Source organism: Limulus polyphemus, unplaced genomic scaffold (genome assembly GCF_000517525.1).
Source record: "Limulus polyphemus unplaced genomic scaffold, Limulus_polyphemus-2.1.2 Scaffold1898, whole genome shotgun sequence".
In the NCBI taxonomy this organism is placed as follows: domain Eukaryota; kingdom Metazoa; phylum Arthropoda; class Merostomata; order Xiphosura; family Limulidae; genus Limulus; species Limulus polyphemus.
The window spans coordinates 109,386-126,532 of record NW_013667508.1 but is presented as its reverse complement, the minus strand read 5'-3'; the positions used below and the strand labels follow the sequence as shown (position 1 = coordinate 126,532).

At 34.9% G+C, this 17,147-nt stretch overlaps 2 protein-coding genes across 3 annotated transcripts in view; both read right to left on the bottom strand.

Moving 5' to 3' along the window:
• The window catches only part of LOC106465296 (rho GTPase-activating protein 7-like), a 116,388-nt gene extending 104,279 nt beyond the window's left edge, over nucleotides 1-12,109 (bottom strand). The window contains exons 1-3 of the mRNA XM_013925502.2: nucleotides 11,878-12,109; nucleotides 9,659-9,843; nucleotides 7,716-8,616 (exon numbers count right to left, since the gene is read on the bottom strand). Of these exons, the coding sequence (XP_013780956.2) occupies nucleotides 7,716-8,616; nucleotides 9,659-9,843; nucleotides 11,878-12,078 (1,287 nt within the window). The 5' untranslated portion in view covers nucleotides 12,079-12,109. The remainder of the gene's footprint in view (nucleotides 1-7,715; nucleotides 8,617-9,658; nucleotides 9,844-11,877) is intronic.
• A 263-nt stretch (nucleotides 12,110-12,372) lies between these two features.
• The window catches only part of LOC111087225, a 53,099-nt gene continuing 48,324 nt past the window's right edge, over nucleotides 12,373-17,147 (bottom strand). For both annotated transcript variants that reach the window (XM_022393161.1, XM_022393162.1), the window contains exon 3: nucleotides 12,373-14,276. In XM_022393161.1, coding sequence (XP_022248869.1) covers nucleotides 12,399-14,276 — 1,878 coding nt within the window. In that variant the 3' untranslated portion in view covers nucleotides 12,373-12,398. The remainder of the gene's footprint in view (nucleotides 14,277-17,147) is intronic.

Here is a 17,147-nt window from a genome sequence, read left to right as displayed (position 1 = left end):
CTTTAAGATAAATCCCATGTATAGTTTATACCTTATCTAGTTCTTTAAGATAAATCCCATGTATAGTTTTATACCTTATCAGTTCTTTAAGATAAATCCCAGAAAGGAGCTAAAGAAATTTCATCTAATTTTGTAAGCTTTCCACTTCTTTTTTTTGTAATATATTCCAAAATGAAAATGCAAGAACCAGAAAGCTTGCGATTTCTGAAAACACGCAAAATGTTTGTTCGTAGCTTAGTGGTTGCCTTATCGGACCGGTGGTCCGAAAGTCTTGGGTTCGTTACTTGGTGATGCCATGCATGGTTTATATTTTTTAGCTGTGAGTACGTTATAAGATGTCAGTCAATCCAGCTTATCGCTTAATTAGCGGCTTCAGGTGCCAGGTACTAATAACTGATTGCTTTCATTCTGGTTCTCAGTTTGAACTTAGTGACAGCTATACCAGAACCACGTGGATCTTTGACTTTGCTGTCCATTGCGTTCAGAAAACAAACACGAATTCATAGCCGACATATACGCACCATCTAGCGACAATAATCCTGTTGTTACTACACATTCATAAGCTTACTGTTCTTAAACAAATACAATGAAAAAGGGATAGAGAGAGAAAGCAAATAAGCGATCCTGTAAAAAAACAAAACAGAAATGTGTTCTAAGTTCACCACCAAAAAAAAGTCATAGAATAACTGAGTAAAAAAACAAACAAAAAAAAACATATTTTTCTGAGATTTTTTTCATAAAGAGAAAACTTAAGACGTTTGAAGTACATTTGATTTTCTACAACTTATTTCATTCAATACTGGCCCCACTGGTTAACCGACCGGTGAGGTCCATGGTTCGCGTTCCGTTACTGAAAAAAAAATTAAAAATCGCACTCGCACTTTGGAGCCGTGGTTGCGCTATAAGAATGACAGTCAAATCCCACCGTTTCATCCAAAAGTTGGCGGCGAGTGGTGTTGAATAGCTGCTTTCTCTCTAATCTCTCATTTTTAAAATTAAGGACGTTTAGCTTGGCGCAAAATTCAGAAACATAGAAATTTACTTAATAACTACCATTAAAGTTTTCAAAACATCATTTGACATGCATGTTACATGTAGACAGACGATGAAAGTCAACAGTGTACATACATACATTTCCTTTTAATAGAGAGCTGACAGAACTTTGTTCGAGGTAATAACTATTACAACAGATTCCCTATTCGCAGGTGCAACATCTTGCGAGGCAGTAAAAAAAAAAGATATATTTCCAACTAGTTTTGAAATGTTAATGTTCTTAAATCCAAGAAAAGAACTTTTTATTCTTACGTAGAATAAGAGTAGAATAGTGTGCAACACCTATAAACCAGAAATGTTACTTTCAATTTTAAGTATTGCATTTGTCGATTATTGTTACATTCTAGCATTGATGGTGCAATTTATTCGACACATCGGGGAAGGGTTGGTGATGTAGAACAGAGAAGTAATAAATTACAGGTTCCTTATAATGAAGAATGAAGGTGAATTAAGTAGATGAATAATTGTATGGGAATATAATAAAGTTAAGACGATATCTAGATTTCGCTCTGTAAGTTATATTTCTCAGTGAATGTGTGTTTTTATTTGTTGAAAATTATCTAGAGACAAAGTGAGAATGTTTAGAAAATTTAATAATTATGAAACGTAGTAACTTTAGACTCTCGAGAGTAGAAAAAATCGATTTTATAAATTCAACTTTTCTATTATAACACAGTAAATAAACACCTCCATAACTCAAATGTTGCCCGACTCTTCTAAGAACTCCATATAATATCCATGACACGCTTACGAAAACAAATCTTCGTCTTTCAACCCCTTCTCCAGGGTAAACAAAGTGAGATTTTTGCGATTGTCCTAAATCTGAGTACACGCATAAATTCTGGAACCTGAAGTTAAAAACATGCATGTATATCTCTTTTAACTATATATACACTGTAGATCCTGTGAAGATAAGAGCAAACATTCGAATATGTGTGTGTTAGGCTTTTCTGGATGCTATTCCCTTTCTAAAACTAATATTGACAAAAACAATTTCCATTCAATACAGTTAACGTTGCTAGAAGACTCCTTTTGATACAGCCGAGCAAGCTCATTGGTTATAAGAAGGAGCTTTTCATGCAGACTTGCAACGCTTTTATCCATCATGATGGAAGTCATACTTCACAACCTCTTGGGTCTGAACTTCCAAACATGATATTAAATTCAAAAACCAACTACATCTGACTGAACTTGTATAAGTTATGTTCTAAATGAGGATCAGTTTCACTGAGTCAATGGTGCAATTATTATTTCTAAATAACAATTACTGCACTGAAATTAACGATAATCGTGCGTGTTTTATATATGTATGAATCTAAATATCTTAAGCTACAAATATAATTATTAATTCGTGTTCGAGAACTGAACCAAAACTCCACGGTTCTAATTATTTAAAATGCAAACATTACTCATCATTTAAGAAAATGCTGAGTTGTTTTTTTTTGGCAGAACTCCCTATTTTTGAGGCTTATAAGTAAAAAAATAACAACTTAGTGGAGCGTTCTGTTGTATTATTTTAGTAAATAGTTCATTAAATCGTATCACTCTATTTTAAATTTCCACGAATGTATTTAACTTTACGTCTAATATGAATACTAAACAAAATATTTTTCTTAAATAGCTCTAGCATACTACATAGTGCCATCATCTGATAACCCTTTAATAAACTTAGTTTTACGAACTTCAATAGATGGCACATATTGCAAATAAAACCGTCATTAAACCGGCAATGATTTGATAATCGGTGTTGTTCAGGATGAGTGTATAGATAATCGGTGTTACACTGGAGCATGAAAAAAGATTGAACGTGTGCATAAAGGAAAATAGGCAAGCAGTTTAAAATCCATTAAAATTTGATCAAACAAAAATAAGAAATATATGTACTTCATATAATACAGTGATCAAATATGAATATTTCAAAATAAGAAAAAAAAATTATAATTATAATACTTGAAACTCAATTTCAATAAAGATTATTCGGCCACTACGTTACATTTAAAAATGTACGTTCTATTCGTTAAGGCACACATTAAATATTGCAAGTGGACGATAATCAAACCGGTTTTACCAAGTCCTTCTCCAGCAGTAAACAATCTAGCCGGGACTTGAACCTAGGACTTCTGGCTAAGAAGACCAATGCTCTAATACTGAGCTATCCAGAAGAATAAGCCATACTTCTTTACCAATAGGGATACCAAAGTTATCTAGATCACTGGCCCCGTTAGCAAGAGGACCTGGACTCAAATCTCGATCCCGGAGTCTCTTTTTCACTTATCAGATTTTTCATGTAAAGCTAAACGTTTTATCAAACTAATAAATATATATATGAACCTGATGATCTACATACGTTGTCGTTATGTAGTTTTCACACCAGCAAAGATGCTTTATATTTAAACCTTACGGAAATATTTTTTGCAAACATAAAGCTACAAGTTCCTGCTTAATAAAGGAGCGAATGTACAGGGTGTTCCAGAAATCTGGACCCATAGGTAAAAATACACAATTTATCCTTAATCTATTTATTATTCAAATTGCATGCTATTAACTGTCATACATAAATCAGTCGTTGGTGTTACTGTCATACATAAATCAGTTGTTGGTGTTACTGTCATACATAAATCAGTTGTTGGTGTTACTGTCATACATAAATCAGTTGTTGGTGTTACTGTCATACATAAATCAGTTGTTGGTGTTACTGTCATACATAAATCAGTTGTTGGTGTTACTGTCATACATAAATCAGTTGTTGGTGTTACTGTCATACATAAATCAGTCGTTGGTGTTATTGTGCCATCAGGGTATTTTCTTTCCTGAATTATGTACAACTGACATTAGAAATTTCTTTAACTTTAAGAATATAATATTTATTTTCCCTATGGGTCCAGAATTCTGGGACACCCTGTACAGCCACAGCCAAATGACGTCGAGCAACACATAATTGTACAGTAAAATCTAGCATTCTGGGTTTAGGAGTTTTCGTAAAATTAGTAGGACAATGTTACAAAGGGCGTAACACTTCCTCCAAAGGGTGGCATTCTGTCACTAAATCAGGCACATATCCATTACCTAGACTATAATAAAACAACTGACTTTATCACCAAAAATCAGTGAATATATATATATACTCTACCTATAAGTATGATTACTAAAAAATATTAGTCAAGTGACGTAGAAAACGCGCCTATGTTCTTCAAATGTCATGCCCCCCAGTGGGACAACGTTTAGTGTACAGACTTACAACACTAAAATCCGAGGTTCGATTCCCCACAGTAGACACAGAAGATAGCCCAACGTGGCTTTGTTTTAAAACAAACAAATCAAATGTCTTCAAGTGGTACATTTAGTTTCAAAACGTAAACGATGAAATGTCTCGCTATTAGGTCTCCTGAACACTACAGAATTCCCACAGATTTCGTCAAACTCTACAGACAAATATAAAACGTGTTCATCACACACTTTTATTCTTCAAATAAGATTTAAAAAAAAATATCACTAACACCTGTCATTCCTCGGTTCAAAACAAATCGAAGTAAAAAGTTTTATTTCTGGGATTTAATGTAAAACAACAAACATGTGTAATATTTAGCTTGACAGAAACTAGAAACCTACATGTATTTTATAGAAACTGTTCATCTCAGTTTTTATGAAATATGTGCTGGCGTTTGCTCATTTTTTTTTTCTCCATATGATCACATTTACCTGTACGCAAGAAAACACGGACTTTTTTACTGTTCGGGATAAAATCCACATGGAAATTCTGCCATAAAATAACACCTGAAGAGTCACTTAAGTAAATTTAGTTTCGACTAGTTCTTCCTAGGTGGATTAATTTCATACAGTCAACGTAATTAAGCCATCGAAACTCTCAGATTCGAATGTAACAATTGACAATGACCTAAACAATTACGAACACTCTGAATTCTGCCATTATTGTATACAATAGGTGAGGTAATTGATAATTTATGCATTTAGTTGTACATGTTAGTGTTTTTGTACATCACCAAAAGGTGGCGCACACAAACACGTTGTCCTACAAAAGGTGAACTAATTACAACAGAAGAAGTAACGTCATATATTTTCTAAGAAATACCTGTTTTTAACCCATTCTAAAGACATTCGTGAACAGGTGATATTAAGGTGTCAAATCACGAAACGTAGCGAAGCAGTGAAATCAACAATAGGCGTAATATACTGCATGCTTGTGTGGTAAGTCTCTAGACTTATGACGCTCAAATTCGGTTTCAATACCCGTGGTGAACAATGCACGAACAGCCCATTGTTTATTCTTGTGCTTAACAACAAACAAACAAATGAAATCTGTAATTGGACTAATTAAGAGAAATGTAAAAACAAAATAAAAACTAGTGTGATTTTCTTTATCAGATGCCCCCAGTGGCTCAGCGGTTTGTCTGCGGAGTTACAACGCTAGAAACCGGGTTTCGATACCCGTGGTGGGCAGAATATAGGTAGCACATTGTGCGTCTTTGTGCTTAAGTTGAACAAATAAACTCTATCAGATATATTAGGCCTAGTGATGCATAGTATACCGAAATACACAAAATACAGAAGTAGGACTATCCTGTCTTCAGTCTTTCAACATAACAGCGTGCGAACAGACACGAATCTTATATATATCCACCCCCAAAAAAAGGGTAATCCAATGAACTCTGACTCAGCAATAAAAGTAGTTAGTGAATTGATAAATATGACTCATCAAACGTACAGGTCAAGGGATAGATTTCGGGTTAATAATTTATGAGGTTAAGAGTGTTTGAAATGTCGGGCCCCCCAGTGGCACAGCGGCATGTCTGCAGACTTACAACGTTAGAATCCGGGTTTCGATACCCGTGGTGGGCAGAACACAGATAGCCCATTGTGTAGCTTTGTGCTCAATTACAAATAAAACAAATAAAAAAATGTCGGGATACGTTTTGATCCCTGTGCATTCTGGGTAACAGCGTTTTAGATAATTTTTTTTTTGCATTTGATTTAGCTGATGTAATGACTATTCGTAAACCTAGATGCCGCCACTAGCAGTAGATCAACAACTAATTTAGGATAAGCTTGTTAACGATTTCCATCTGAGTACGGAATATCACTAGACAGTGAGTGAACAATAAGTAATTTATATAAAGACAACTTTCAGCTAAGCAGTGTTCAAGCCCTGCAACATAATGTAGTTGTTCTACTTCTGGTTATTCGTTTAAACCATATTTGTTGCTGCTGCACCAGTCGGTGGAGTAGCTCCAGTAAAAGTCAGGATAAAACGGCCCGTGAGAGCATATCTTTATATATTTCTAAATACATAATTATAGGAGATATAAAAGTAGTTACGATCTTCAAAACGTTTTTACCTATGAATATCCTGGACTTTTCAGAACTTACTGAGAAATTTATTTTTACAAACTAGCAAAAAGTTTAAGCACAATGGGACACTTCTAAACAATCATGCAACAAAGGAAATACATAGACAAAACATTTTTACCTGTGAATATCCTGAACTTTTCAAAACTTACTGAGAATGTTATTTTTACAAACTAGCAAAAAGTTTAAGCACAATGGTACACTTCTAAACAATCATGCAACAAAGGAAATACATAGACAAAACATTTTTACCTGTGAATATCCTGAACTTTTCAAAACTTACTGAGAATTTTATTTTTACAAACTGGCAAAAAGTTTAAGCACAATGGTACACTTCTAAACAATCATGCAACAAAGGAAATACACAGATGAAAAACGATATTTATCAAAATTGTAGCAGAAATAATGTATCAATAATATTTTGTTATAATTCCGCTACCAAATAAGTTCAATACACCTTTATGAATTTCAGAGACTTTTCGTAGAATATGTTGTTTCACGTATGCAGATTAACGTAACAAAATCTTGTTTAACTTTTATCGGTTCATGTATTTTACACTTCCTTTGTTTGCTTTCTAACTGACATTATTTATATATATGTGTTAATAGGAAAACCGTTTCTAAGATTTTGATAATATAATCCAGTGTACATAATATATATAATCCAGTGTACATATAAACATTCATTCTTTTCTACATAACTGGATAAGTCTGAAACTATATTCAGTACAACAATTAGCGTACTTGGTTTAAGTGAAAACTTTTGCGCTTGTTGTTAACAATGAGTATTGTTAAAAAGGAATAATAACAAGGTCCAAGATGTACGGGATCCACCCAGCCCCACACCTCTCGTCGCATGCCTGTCACAGCTTAAAATAGAACTTGATATACCACTTATACAATTATCATAAGACTGGAATATAATGAATAAGTAGGTGTTTCTGACACTTACCCTAACACTATTTTTGGTCTCTCACTTGTAGCTACCTACTCTCTAGTTTCAGTATACAGTTTCAAAAGTGAACAAACACAAACTTAATGAAACACTGTGTAGTTCTTTTTTTCTTCTCTTCCAATAAATCTAGCTGTAATGTCACTTAGAGTATTTGTTCCGTATTACGACGTACCAAGATAAAAATTTTAGCGTTTATTTTTGTTTTTATTATAGCAGGAAAAACTAATATTATTGACAACTTTTTAATTTCTTTGAAGCTAGTTAGTAAACAATTTTCATTTTTTCTGACATAGGAATAAAATCTATGACTGTATGTTGTAGATTCAAACAATAAAAATCTGACCTTGTTTTCTTCGAGTGTTGTATCCTGAAGGCACCTGACGTCATCAGGAGAAGCAGGAGCACTTGGTGACTTCCTTGGGTTAGCTTGTGTCAAAGAATTGGTCTGCAATCGTAATAATGGAGCTGAAGACGATTTAAAATTCATTTCACGAAGAAACTGTTTAGCACGAGGCGAAGATGGTGTCGTGTATTCACTGTTCCCTTTACAAACTTTCCGTTTCACACAAGCTCGTCCTGTCGTTTTACCACTGTCTTCAGTTTGCCGAACAGGTATTGGTAAAGTTTGGATACTAGCAGTAGGTTGGTTGTCCTCTATAGATTCCCGCATTTTCAAGTTTCTATTCCTTTCGGGCAAGTTTGAAATAGAAGAAGCGTCGAACATATTTTCGTCAGTGACGTCATTCACATTTGGTACTACATTGAGCTGACATTCCTCACGGGAAGTTATTTCAGCAGTTTCAGCCGACTTGTGCTGTTCAACGTTGTTTGTTATTTCTCTGTCTTCTTTTTGGGTTGAATAATGCGCACCAATTCTATCCTGCTGGCCAACTGACACACTAAATGAATGTTCGGCAACAGACAATTTATCAAAGGAAAACTTCTCTTCCACAGTAGGACGTGACTGGCTATAGCTTCCATGGTCTGAATGGGAGGAGCATTCCGAAAGAGACAAACTGCTACTACTTCCTTCTTCTTCAAACCCCAACAAGTCTGACTTCATTTCTGATTCATCATTAGAGCGACCATCAGTGCTTTTCGTTGGCGAAGAACTTGAAATATTGTCCAGGACCTCTGAAGTACTGGAGGAGGAAACTGAAGGCAGACTTTCTTTTGAGTAGTTTGAACTTGCTAATATTTGGGATAGAGTCCCACGCTCAATAGAATCGCACTCATTCACCCACCTGCAGGTGGAATTAGAAGAGGCTTTAATGAACTGATTATATATATATATAGAAATACTTCCCTAATTAGGCGACCAACTTAAAAGCATAAGCAATAAATTTGATGCAAAACTTTTAACCTAGACTATCATTGGTTGGTTACTTTACAGCAAAGCCGCATTGGGCTATCTGCTCTGTCCACCACGGGGAATCGAACCCAGGATTTTAGCGCTGTGAGTCCATAAACTTTCCGCTGTTCCACCGGGGTACATCATGTAATTAATTACTATTAACGTATAAGCAATGCAATTTATCACAGAATGGTGACAAACAAAGGTTTAAAAAATTATCAACAACAGTGTCCTATCGCGAGTCAAGTTTGGTTTGGTTTGCAAAGCTACACTGGGGCTATCTGCACCAGCTGTCCCTAATTTAGCAGTGTAAGACTAGAGGGAAGGCAGCTAGTCATCATCAACCACCCCCAACTCTTGGGCTACTCTTTTACCAACGAATAGTGGGATTTACCGTCATATTATAACGCCCCCACGGCTGAAAGGACGAGCATATTTGGTGGGACGGAGATTCGAATCTGCGACCCTCATATTGCGAGTCAAGCTCCCTAAGGCCCCTGGCCATGCCGGGCCCAAGTTGAGTCAGAGGTAAGTTTACGGACTTACAACGCTAAAATCAGGGGTTCGATTCCACGCGGTAGAGACAGCAAATAGAGCAATGTGTTTTTTTTGTAAAATAAACAAACGTAACAACAGAAATGTTATATATATATTTAAATATAAGTATAACTTATTACGTTATATTTATCAATTCTCATGTTTTTTAAACATAGTTTTACAATAATAAAATAGTTCAATTGACAAAAAAGTGTTTCCTAGTTTTATACTAACGCTCATGGTCCGATAAGCTGTCCTTTGGATTGATGTCTTAAAATAAGTATTATCGTTAAATATTAACACGAGGTTTGATTTTTGGTTCGTTTTCTTAACACTATGTAAGGCTTTGAATGTATCGACTTTAATTAATGAAATTCGAAGACGTTGCCTCTAACCTTCGAGATGAACATGGTATTTTCTCTGTAATCGCTTCAAGAGATGAAGACTCTTGTCCCGATGAGGGTTTCTTTGCAACTAGAGCAACAGTTCCGTTAGAATTGTCCCTTGACGGATAATCAGGCGGAGTTTGATGTAGACATCTGTCCATTTTACTCTCGAAATCTTCCAAAACCTGTCTACTCTGCTCATCCGAAGCAAAAAATATATCAATAAAAAGAACTTTCACAAACAAAGAGATTGTACTTCATTACAAAAACACGAAGAATCTCTAGGCATAGAGATTGTACTTTATCACAAAAACACGAAGAATCTCTAATAAACAGAGACTGTATTTCATTACAAAAACACGAAGAATCTCTAGGCATAGAGATTGTACTTTATCACAAAAACACGAAGAATCTCTAATAAATAGAAATTGTACTTCATTACAAAAACACGAAGAATCTCTAACCATACTGATAGAGTCTACCATATTTACCAATATGTAAATATAACTATCGTCAATAGCATATACTTAATCTTATTTATACAAGTTTGATTTCAGAGGATTGTTTTCTAGAGAACCTCGGTAGCAATATACAAGGAGCTCCAAAACCACACCCACTAACCAACAATATAATCTCTAGATTTTTAAGATGATACGTGTAAGTAGATCCTACCTACTTGGATGAAAGGTTTTACAAAGGATAATCTCTAGATATTTAAGAATCGAACGGAAATAAAGTCACTTATGTTTCTTCAGTAAAACAATTTGAAACTTTATCAGTTAAATGTTGCAGGATTGGGTTTATTTTGATTGAATGATCCTTTGTAAAAACCTTTCATCCGAGTAGGTAGGATCTACTTACACGTATCCTCTTAAAAATCTAGAGATTATCCTTTGTAAAAACCTTTCATCCGAGTAGGTAGGATCTACTTACACGTATCCTCTTAAAAATCTAGAGATTGTCCTTGGTAAAACCTTTCATCCAAGTAGGTAGGATCTACTTACACGTATCCTTTTAAAAATCTAAAGATTGTCTTTTGTGAAACCTTTATTCCGAGTAGGTAGGATCTATTTACACATATCCCTGTGATGGCGAAATTAATTAAATCAAAATTATACTTTCATTGTTGACTAACGAGTTTAGCGTTTGTGGTGACAGAATTTCCTGCTTACAACGATCGTACTTCTCAAACAAGTCAGCAAATTTAACAGACGGAAATTAAAGCTAGCTTTGTGATTGTTTTACTTTTATAGAACTTACGTTGAAAAAAATAATTATATATATATAGTAGCATGCTTTTAACGTGTTGTCGTTTCTCAAAATAGTTAATTAATCATATTCACAAAATGTTGTTTTCCATCCAATAAGAAAATCCCATTTACCAAAATTTCTTGCTTCTTAAGAAAAAGTAATTCACACTTCCAAAATTTTATGATTCTCAACCAATAAGAAATTCATATTTCCAAAATGTTGTTTCTCAAACAATATATCATACCTTGTCGGTTTTATAAAAAATATTATATAAATATATATAACAGCATGAATAACAGGCAAACAATGATATCGTGACTTTATTTGACTATCCTCCTTCTTAAAAATGTCAATTCGTGAAGCACCATGGGAATTAAAACGAGAAAGTGAAATCAAAAAGCAACATAAAAAACTTGTACGTGTGATGTGATAAAAATGATTGAATTATATACAAGTGAAGCGGGGCTGGAAAATGAGTGACTTATTCAGACTTAGAAAAAGTATTCATTAAATTGGATAAATTCAAGATTAGATGATCAGATTACAATCAAATCTCGTAAAACATTGTTTCTTCCAGCTAGTTGACTCTTTTGGAGAAACGTGTATTAAAAGAAAATTTTGATAGAATTTTACTGACTTAGTCAGCAAGCTAAGTTTTATATAAGAGCATGAAATTCTGGTATGGATTTGTTTATGTTTACTGCTTACACATTTACTTATCAAAACTGCTAAAAATACTGGCCTCTTTATCATTTTGTAAAGGCATTTTTATTTAACTTTCTATCATTCATGATTTCAAAATAAACAAGGTAAACAAATTTCTTTCTGAAAGTTTCTCGTCATTTCTGACTTAACGTGGTTTTTACAGATAAGTATTTTAGATGTTAAGATCAGAACTTAGTTTAGATATGTTCAAAAAAGAAAAATGTTATTTTAATAACACTAAATCGATACAGAACAGTTTCACTCTTACTTACCGTTGGGGCGGAATTTGAACCTTCGAGCACCGAATGTAAATCTGAACAGCGATGTAATTCAAGTGTCAAACATCTTCCGCTGTTCTTCAACATACACATTTTCTCATTAAAGTCACCCTTAGCAGTTTCTATCTCAGCAGATGGAAAATGGGAAGTAACTTCCGATGTCACTGACTCGCTAACCCTGTGCTGATTGTGCATGCTTAAGCACTTTGAACTAAGATCTGTTTTCTTTCTTGTGACCCACTCATCCGTTCTTTCGTTTCCGTAATTCAGGATGTCTTCTTTATTCTCAAAAGAATCTGTAGTTTTCTTGCTCAAATACGTCTGACAGAAGTTCTTTTTGAAACTTGATGGTAGATCATCATCATCATCTTCGGTAAGCACGTCTGAAGTTTGCAGTTCTGGGTTAACATCATCAGAAGAAGAGTCAAGTGCATCAGAAAATATAAGAGATTCGTCTTCAGCAGACTCTTGTTCTGCAGACTTCCAGCTGTCTGTGGATGAAGTTTTACCCAAACTTACCTTGTCTCATCATTGGTCAAATCCAACTCCAATTCATTCGTGTGATTTTTCGAACGGTAGATTGGAATTTCCCTGGCGTTTTTCATTTCAGGACAAGAACTACTTTTAATATTTATCCTACAGAACAAACAACCATCTTTGTGAAAAGGAATCACAGTTTTATTAGCAATGGACTTTGTTCCTTCTTTGGGATGTGAAGGCACATTCCATTCAAAAACAACTTTCCCAGAAATATCACTGTCACTTTTTGATCTTTGTTCTTTTTGTACCGTCCAGTTTTTTATTGTTGAAACATTACTGTTGTCATTTCTTCCCATTGCAATGAAAAAATTCCATGGCGATGACCCAACGAGTTTATTGGAAACTCCAGTCTTATTATAATCAGTGGTGGTTTGTTTCATATCACAAAAAATAACATGATCATTCGGACCTGGGGATGTTTTTAGCTGAAAGTTGGTCTTCTTTTGGTTATTTACCCTATAAGGATTGTCAATGTCACCTTCTGTAACTGGTTGAATAGTAGTACTCTTTCCGTCAACTTCATTATTAATAGTAGTACTCTTTCCATCGACTTCACTATTAATAGTAGTACTCTTTCCATCGACTTCACTATTTTTTGAACTTATATTTGTTTGCCTTTCGCGATCAAGTATTTCCTTGGCGCATACACTTTCTACCAGATGCTTGGAGTCTGTTTCAAGTCGAATATTTCTATCTGGAGTGGGAGAAAATTCGTTAGGTGATTCTTTACTTTCCGGACATGTTTGAACACCAATTTCAGCTCTCATCTTCAGTGAAGAATGGTTGCACTGTACCATTTCTCCGTCTGTACTTCTATGTACAAAGTAGTCATCATCGTTGGTTTGAACAGCAGTTTCACATTTGAGTTTTTCTCCGTGGAAGTCTGAGGACATATTATCCATACAAAAAGTGTTTTTGCTACAGGAAGATTCACACGAAGGACATGATAACCTTCGAGTCCTTGAGAATGAAAAAAATGATTGTGAAACGCCATTTCGTCCCAAACTGGCAGGATAGGAGAGCTGCCTTGTCACTCTTGGTTTACCCAAACATTTATTTCTGAAATTGTACTTTACGCTATATTTACACACGTCGTTGTTTTTAGATATGGAATACCAAGGTTTTGTAATACACTTTTCATTGGAATTAAGGCTTATCCCATGTTCTTTTTCCGTGTTACAGTTGAGTGAATCGTATTTAGTGCCGAATAATCCCGATGGACTAGAAAGTATAGCACTGTTATAATCATGGTCACTGCTTGAAAACGTTTCGTCAATTTCTTTCACTAGGTTGTTTGCCCATACGGATAATACCTCCACGCTGTCCGTGGTGGGTGGACTGGGAATTATTTGTTGTTGTTTTCTAGCAGGAACAGTTAATAATCTACTTTGTGTGTTTGGAGATATATGTTCTAACCTATTATTTCCTGTGATACGTTCACATTGATAAAGATTATTTGAAGAGCGCCCTCTTTCATTGAGGTCGGTTAGCTCTAGGCTACTGTATTTTTTACTCAAATGAAACTTTTCAACTTCAGGGTAAAACACATCATCGTTATCATCACCTGAAAGTATCCTCGTGCAAATACTGGGATGAAAATTATGTTTTTCTTCCAGCGTACAGGACAGTTCTGGACTACGATATGGATATTCAGGACTTGAAGGACAAGACAGCTTTCTTCCCCATTTGCGATATCCATCGGCTCCATCAACCTCGGGAGTGAGTATCTTCGTAAAAGGGATGTCTGAAACTTCACAAATACTCTCCTTTTCAGGAACTTTGTTCTTTGAATTCTTCTTCTCAGAGCTTCCTTCACACAGTTCGAGGTCTTCAAAAGCTCTTCCAATTTCTTCCTAAATTTGAACATAAATAAAATACTTGAATGTATGGTCGCAAGTTCGGAAAAACAACTAAAAGATAAAAACGTTTTAAAAGAGTAATAAGAGTGTAAGTAATGACTGTTCCATCTGATGACCCTTCCGACGTGTTTTTCACTAACAATCGGTTGTGTAACATTCCTGTAACATGACGTACCCTTGTGAAACCTGATCATATAATCATGCGTTTTAATATTCCCTTTAAATTATTACAATTGTGTTTCAGGAACAACCATTAAAGAATGATAAGAGTCATTAACTTAGTCCCATTATTACCTTCTTCCCTTGATATAAACTTCGCATTTTGAAAGAGAGCTCTACAAGGGTTAACATTAATCTGGTTATTCTTAACTAAGTGTATGATTGATGTTAATTATGGGCATTTTGTCTGTACTGCCTGGCATAAAATAAAAGGGATTCAATGCAAAAGTGTGTTATGGCATACCAAATACGCCCTCACAATTCCAGCAAATAATATATTCTACAATATCAATCTTTTGAAAATTACCTATTCAAATACTTCATAAACACGCGCATTTACACGTGCATAAAACGTGCTGTCACAACAGTAATAAATCACATTATACGCTGTTTGATGATGCTGAATGAAAGGACGTGGGAACTTCTACAAAATACAAAGAAAGCTGACTGTGTGAGTAAAGATGGATGACGCAATGTCGCTTTTCATATATATATAGCCTTTTTTTTACTACCTATCATGAAACTACATTTTAAGACAATTCCTAAAACTGTCTATAATACTTTACTCAATACTTGTTAGAAATAAATAGCACATTTTGAAGCAGACGAGTTATTGTGTATCTCAGACTTTAACCTGTAGTCTCCAATTAAAAAGGCTATGATGATCCTGATTCTTCAACAAAGCAGCATCGCCCACTAAACACAAAGAACCCATTGATTGAACGGGCATCCTTCATCTATGCTATCTTAATATGGCAGTAATCTGATACTTAAAACAAGTCATGACTTAGAACATTTGTACCATAAAATCTACACTACTAAAGATTGCCTTATCCCACTAAGCGCATATTATGGCTTAGTTAATACAGCTGACAACCTTCACCAAAACACGTGAAACTAGCAAAATAGAACAACAAAGCCTCGGTTAATATTTTTAACGAACAGGACAAAGATCACATTTAAATTCAATAAAAGTAGCTTTTCTCGATTTCATAACATTACATCGTCTTCTTGTAAACGAAAAGACACGACAGATTTATTGATTAACTGTGCTAGTAATACAGTTGAGGAACAAGTAAACAGTATAAAACTAATGATCAGTTTTCTCTATACTCAGGTCAATGTTCCAATCTCAGAAGCATTGTATTTACCATCTTAACCACTTTTGCCCCCCAGTGGCACAGCGGTGTGTCTGCGGACTTGTAATACTAGAAACCGGGTTTCGATACCCGTGGTGGGCAGAGCACAGATAGCCCATTGTGTAGCTTTTATCATAACTACAAACAAACCACTTTAACGCTTATACGTTGAATGAAAATTTAGTGGAACGAATGTCTTCATTCTATAATTTTGCTACCGAAAAAAATATAAAATTTGAAGTTGAAGACAAAACAATTAATTAATTAATCTAAATTTTAAGTGAAATAACCTTTTAGTGTACTGAGATATACATAACTGGGTATTTTCTTACAAGACGTGAGGATATTTCTGAATTTCAATTTTTTGTTTGTTTGTTTCTTTTCATTGAGAAATCTAAATATAAAGAGTGTAAGAAGTTAGCGTTCTTCTCATACTTCATGTTTGAAAACTGACAAACAGAGGGATTAACAACAACATTCCTCTCGTTAAATTTTAAAGTTTTCTGGTTTGATAAGGAAGACACATTTCAGTGACTGTACCTACAACATAACGGTCAATGTATTGTGAAAATAATGCTAAGGAAGGCATATTTCAGTGACCGTACCTACATCATAATGGTCAATGTGTTGTGAAAATAATGTTAAGGAAGGCATATTTCAGTGACTGTACTTACAACATAACGGTCAATGTGTTGTGAAAATAATGCTAAGGATGGCACATTTCAGTGACTGTACCTACATCATAAAGTTCAATGTGTTGTGAAACTAGATAATCGTTTGTAATCTGGTAGTTCAGCAGCTTATTGTATTTCACGAAAAGTATACAAGTTGAAACGAAAGGCCGTCGCCCTTGACCACCTCGGGAGGCTATCTATGAATGAAATGTGCACAAAGGGACTCTAAAGCTCAGCAGGGGAAGAAAGAGCCGTTTGGTCCACCGCCTTAGTACTCGAGAGATTGATATCTAGAAAGGAAAGGACAACACAAACCGCCACAAAACCTTTAGTTGCGAATACGTTAAAACAAGGGAGCAACTTGGATAAGATCAAAAAATATGAACATGAAGAGGGCTCCTGACGTTTTATTACGTGATCACAGATCTAGATATGAAGTATGAAAAAAACTTCGTGACGTAGTTTGAAAATTAGGGGACAAGAGATACAAAACCAATGTCAGCGTAAAATAATCTCCAGCCTGTGTGTACTAGTAGATTATATTTAATAGATCACGACGAATCAGTTCCAACTTGTGGTTCATTATGTTGTCGCTTACATTTAACTAGACCCGAACTAGTTCTCATAAGCATCAGGTTCTGGTTACTTATAACACAGCTTACATTTAACTAGACCTGAACTAGTTCTCATAAGCATCAGGTTCTGGTTACTTATAACACAGTTTACCTTAAACAAGTCATTAACTAGTTCCCACCAACATCAGGTTCTGGTTAATTATAACACAGCTTACATAAACCAGACAATAAATAGATCCCACCAACATCAGGTTCTGG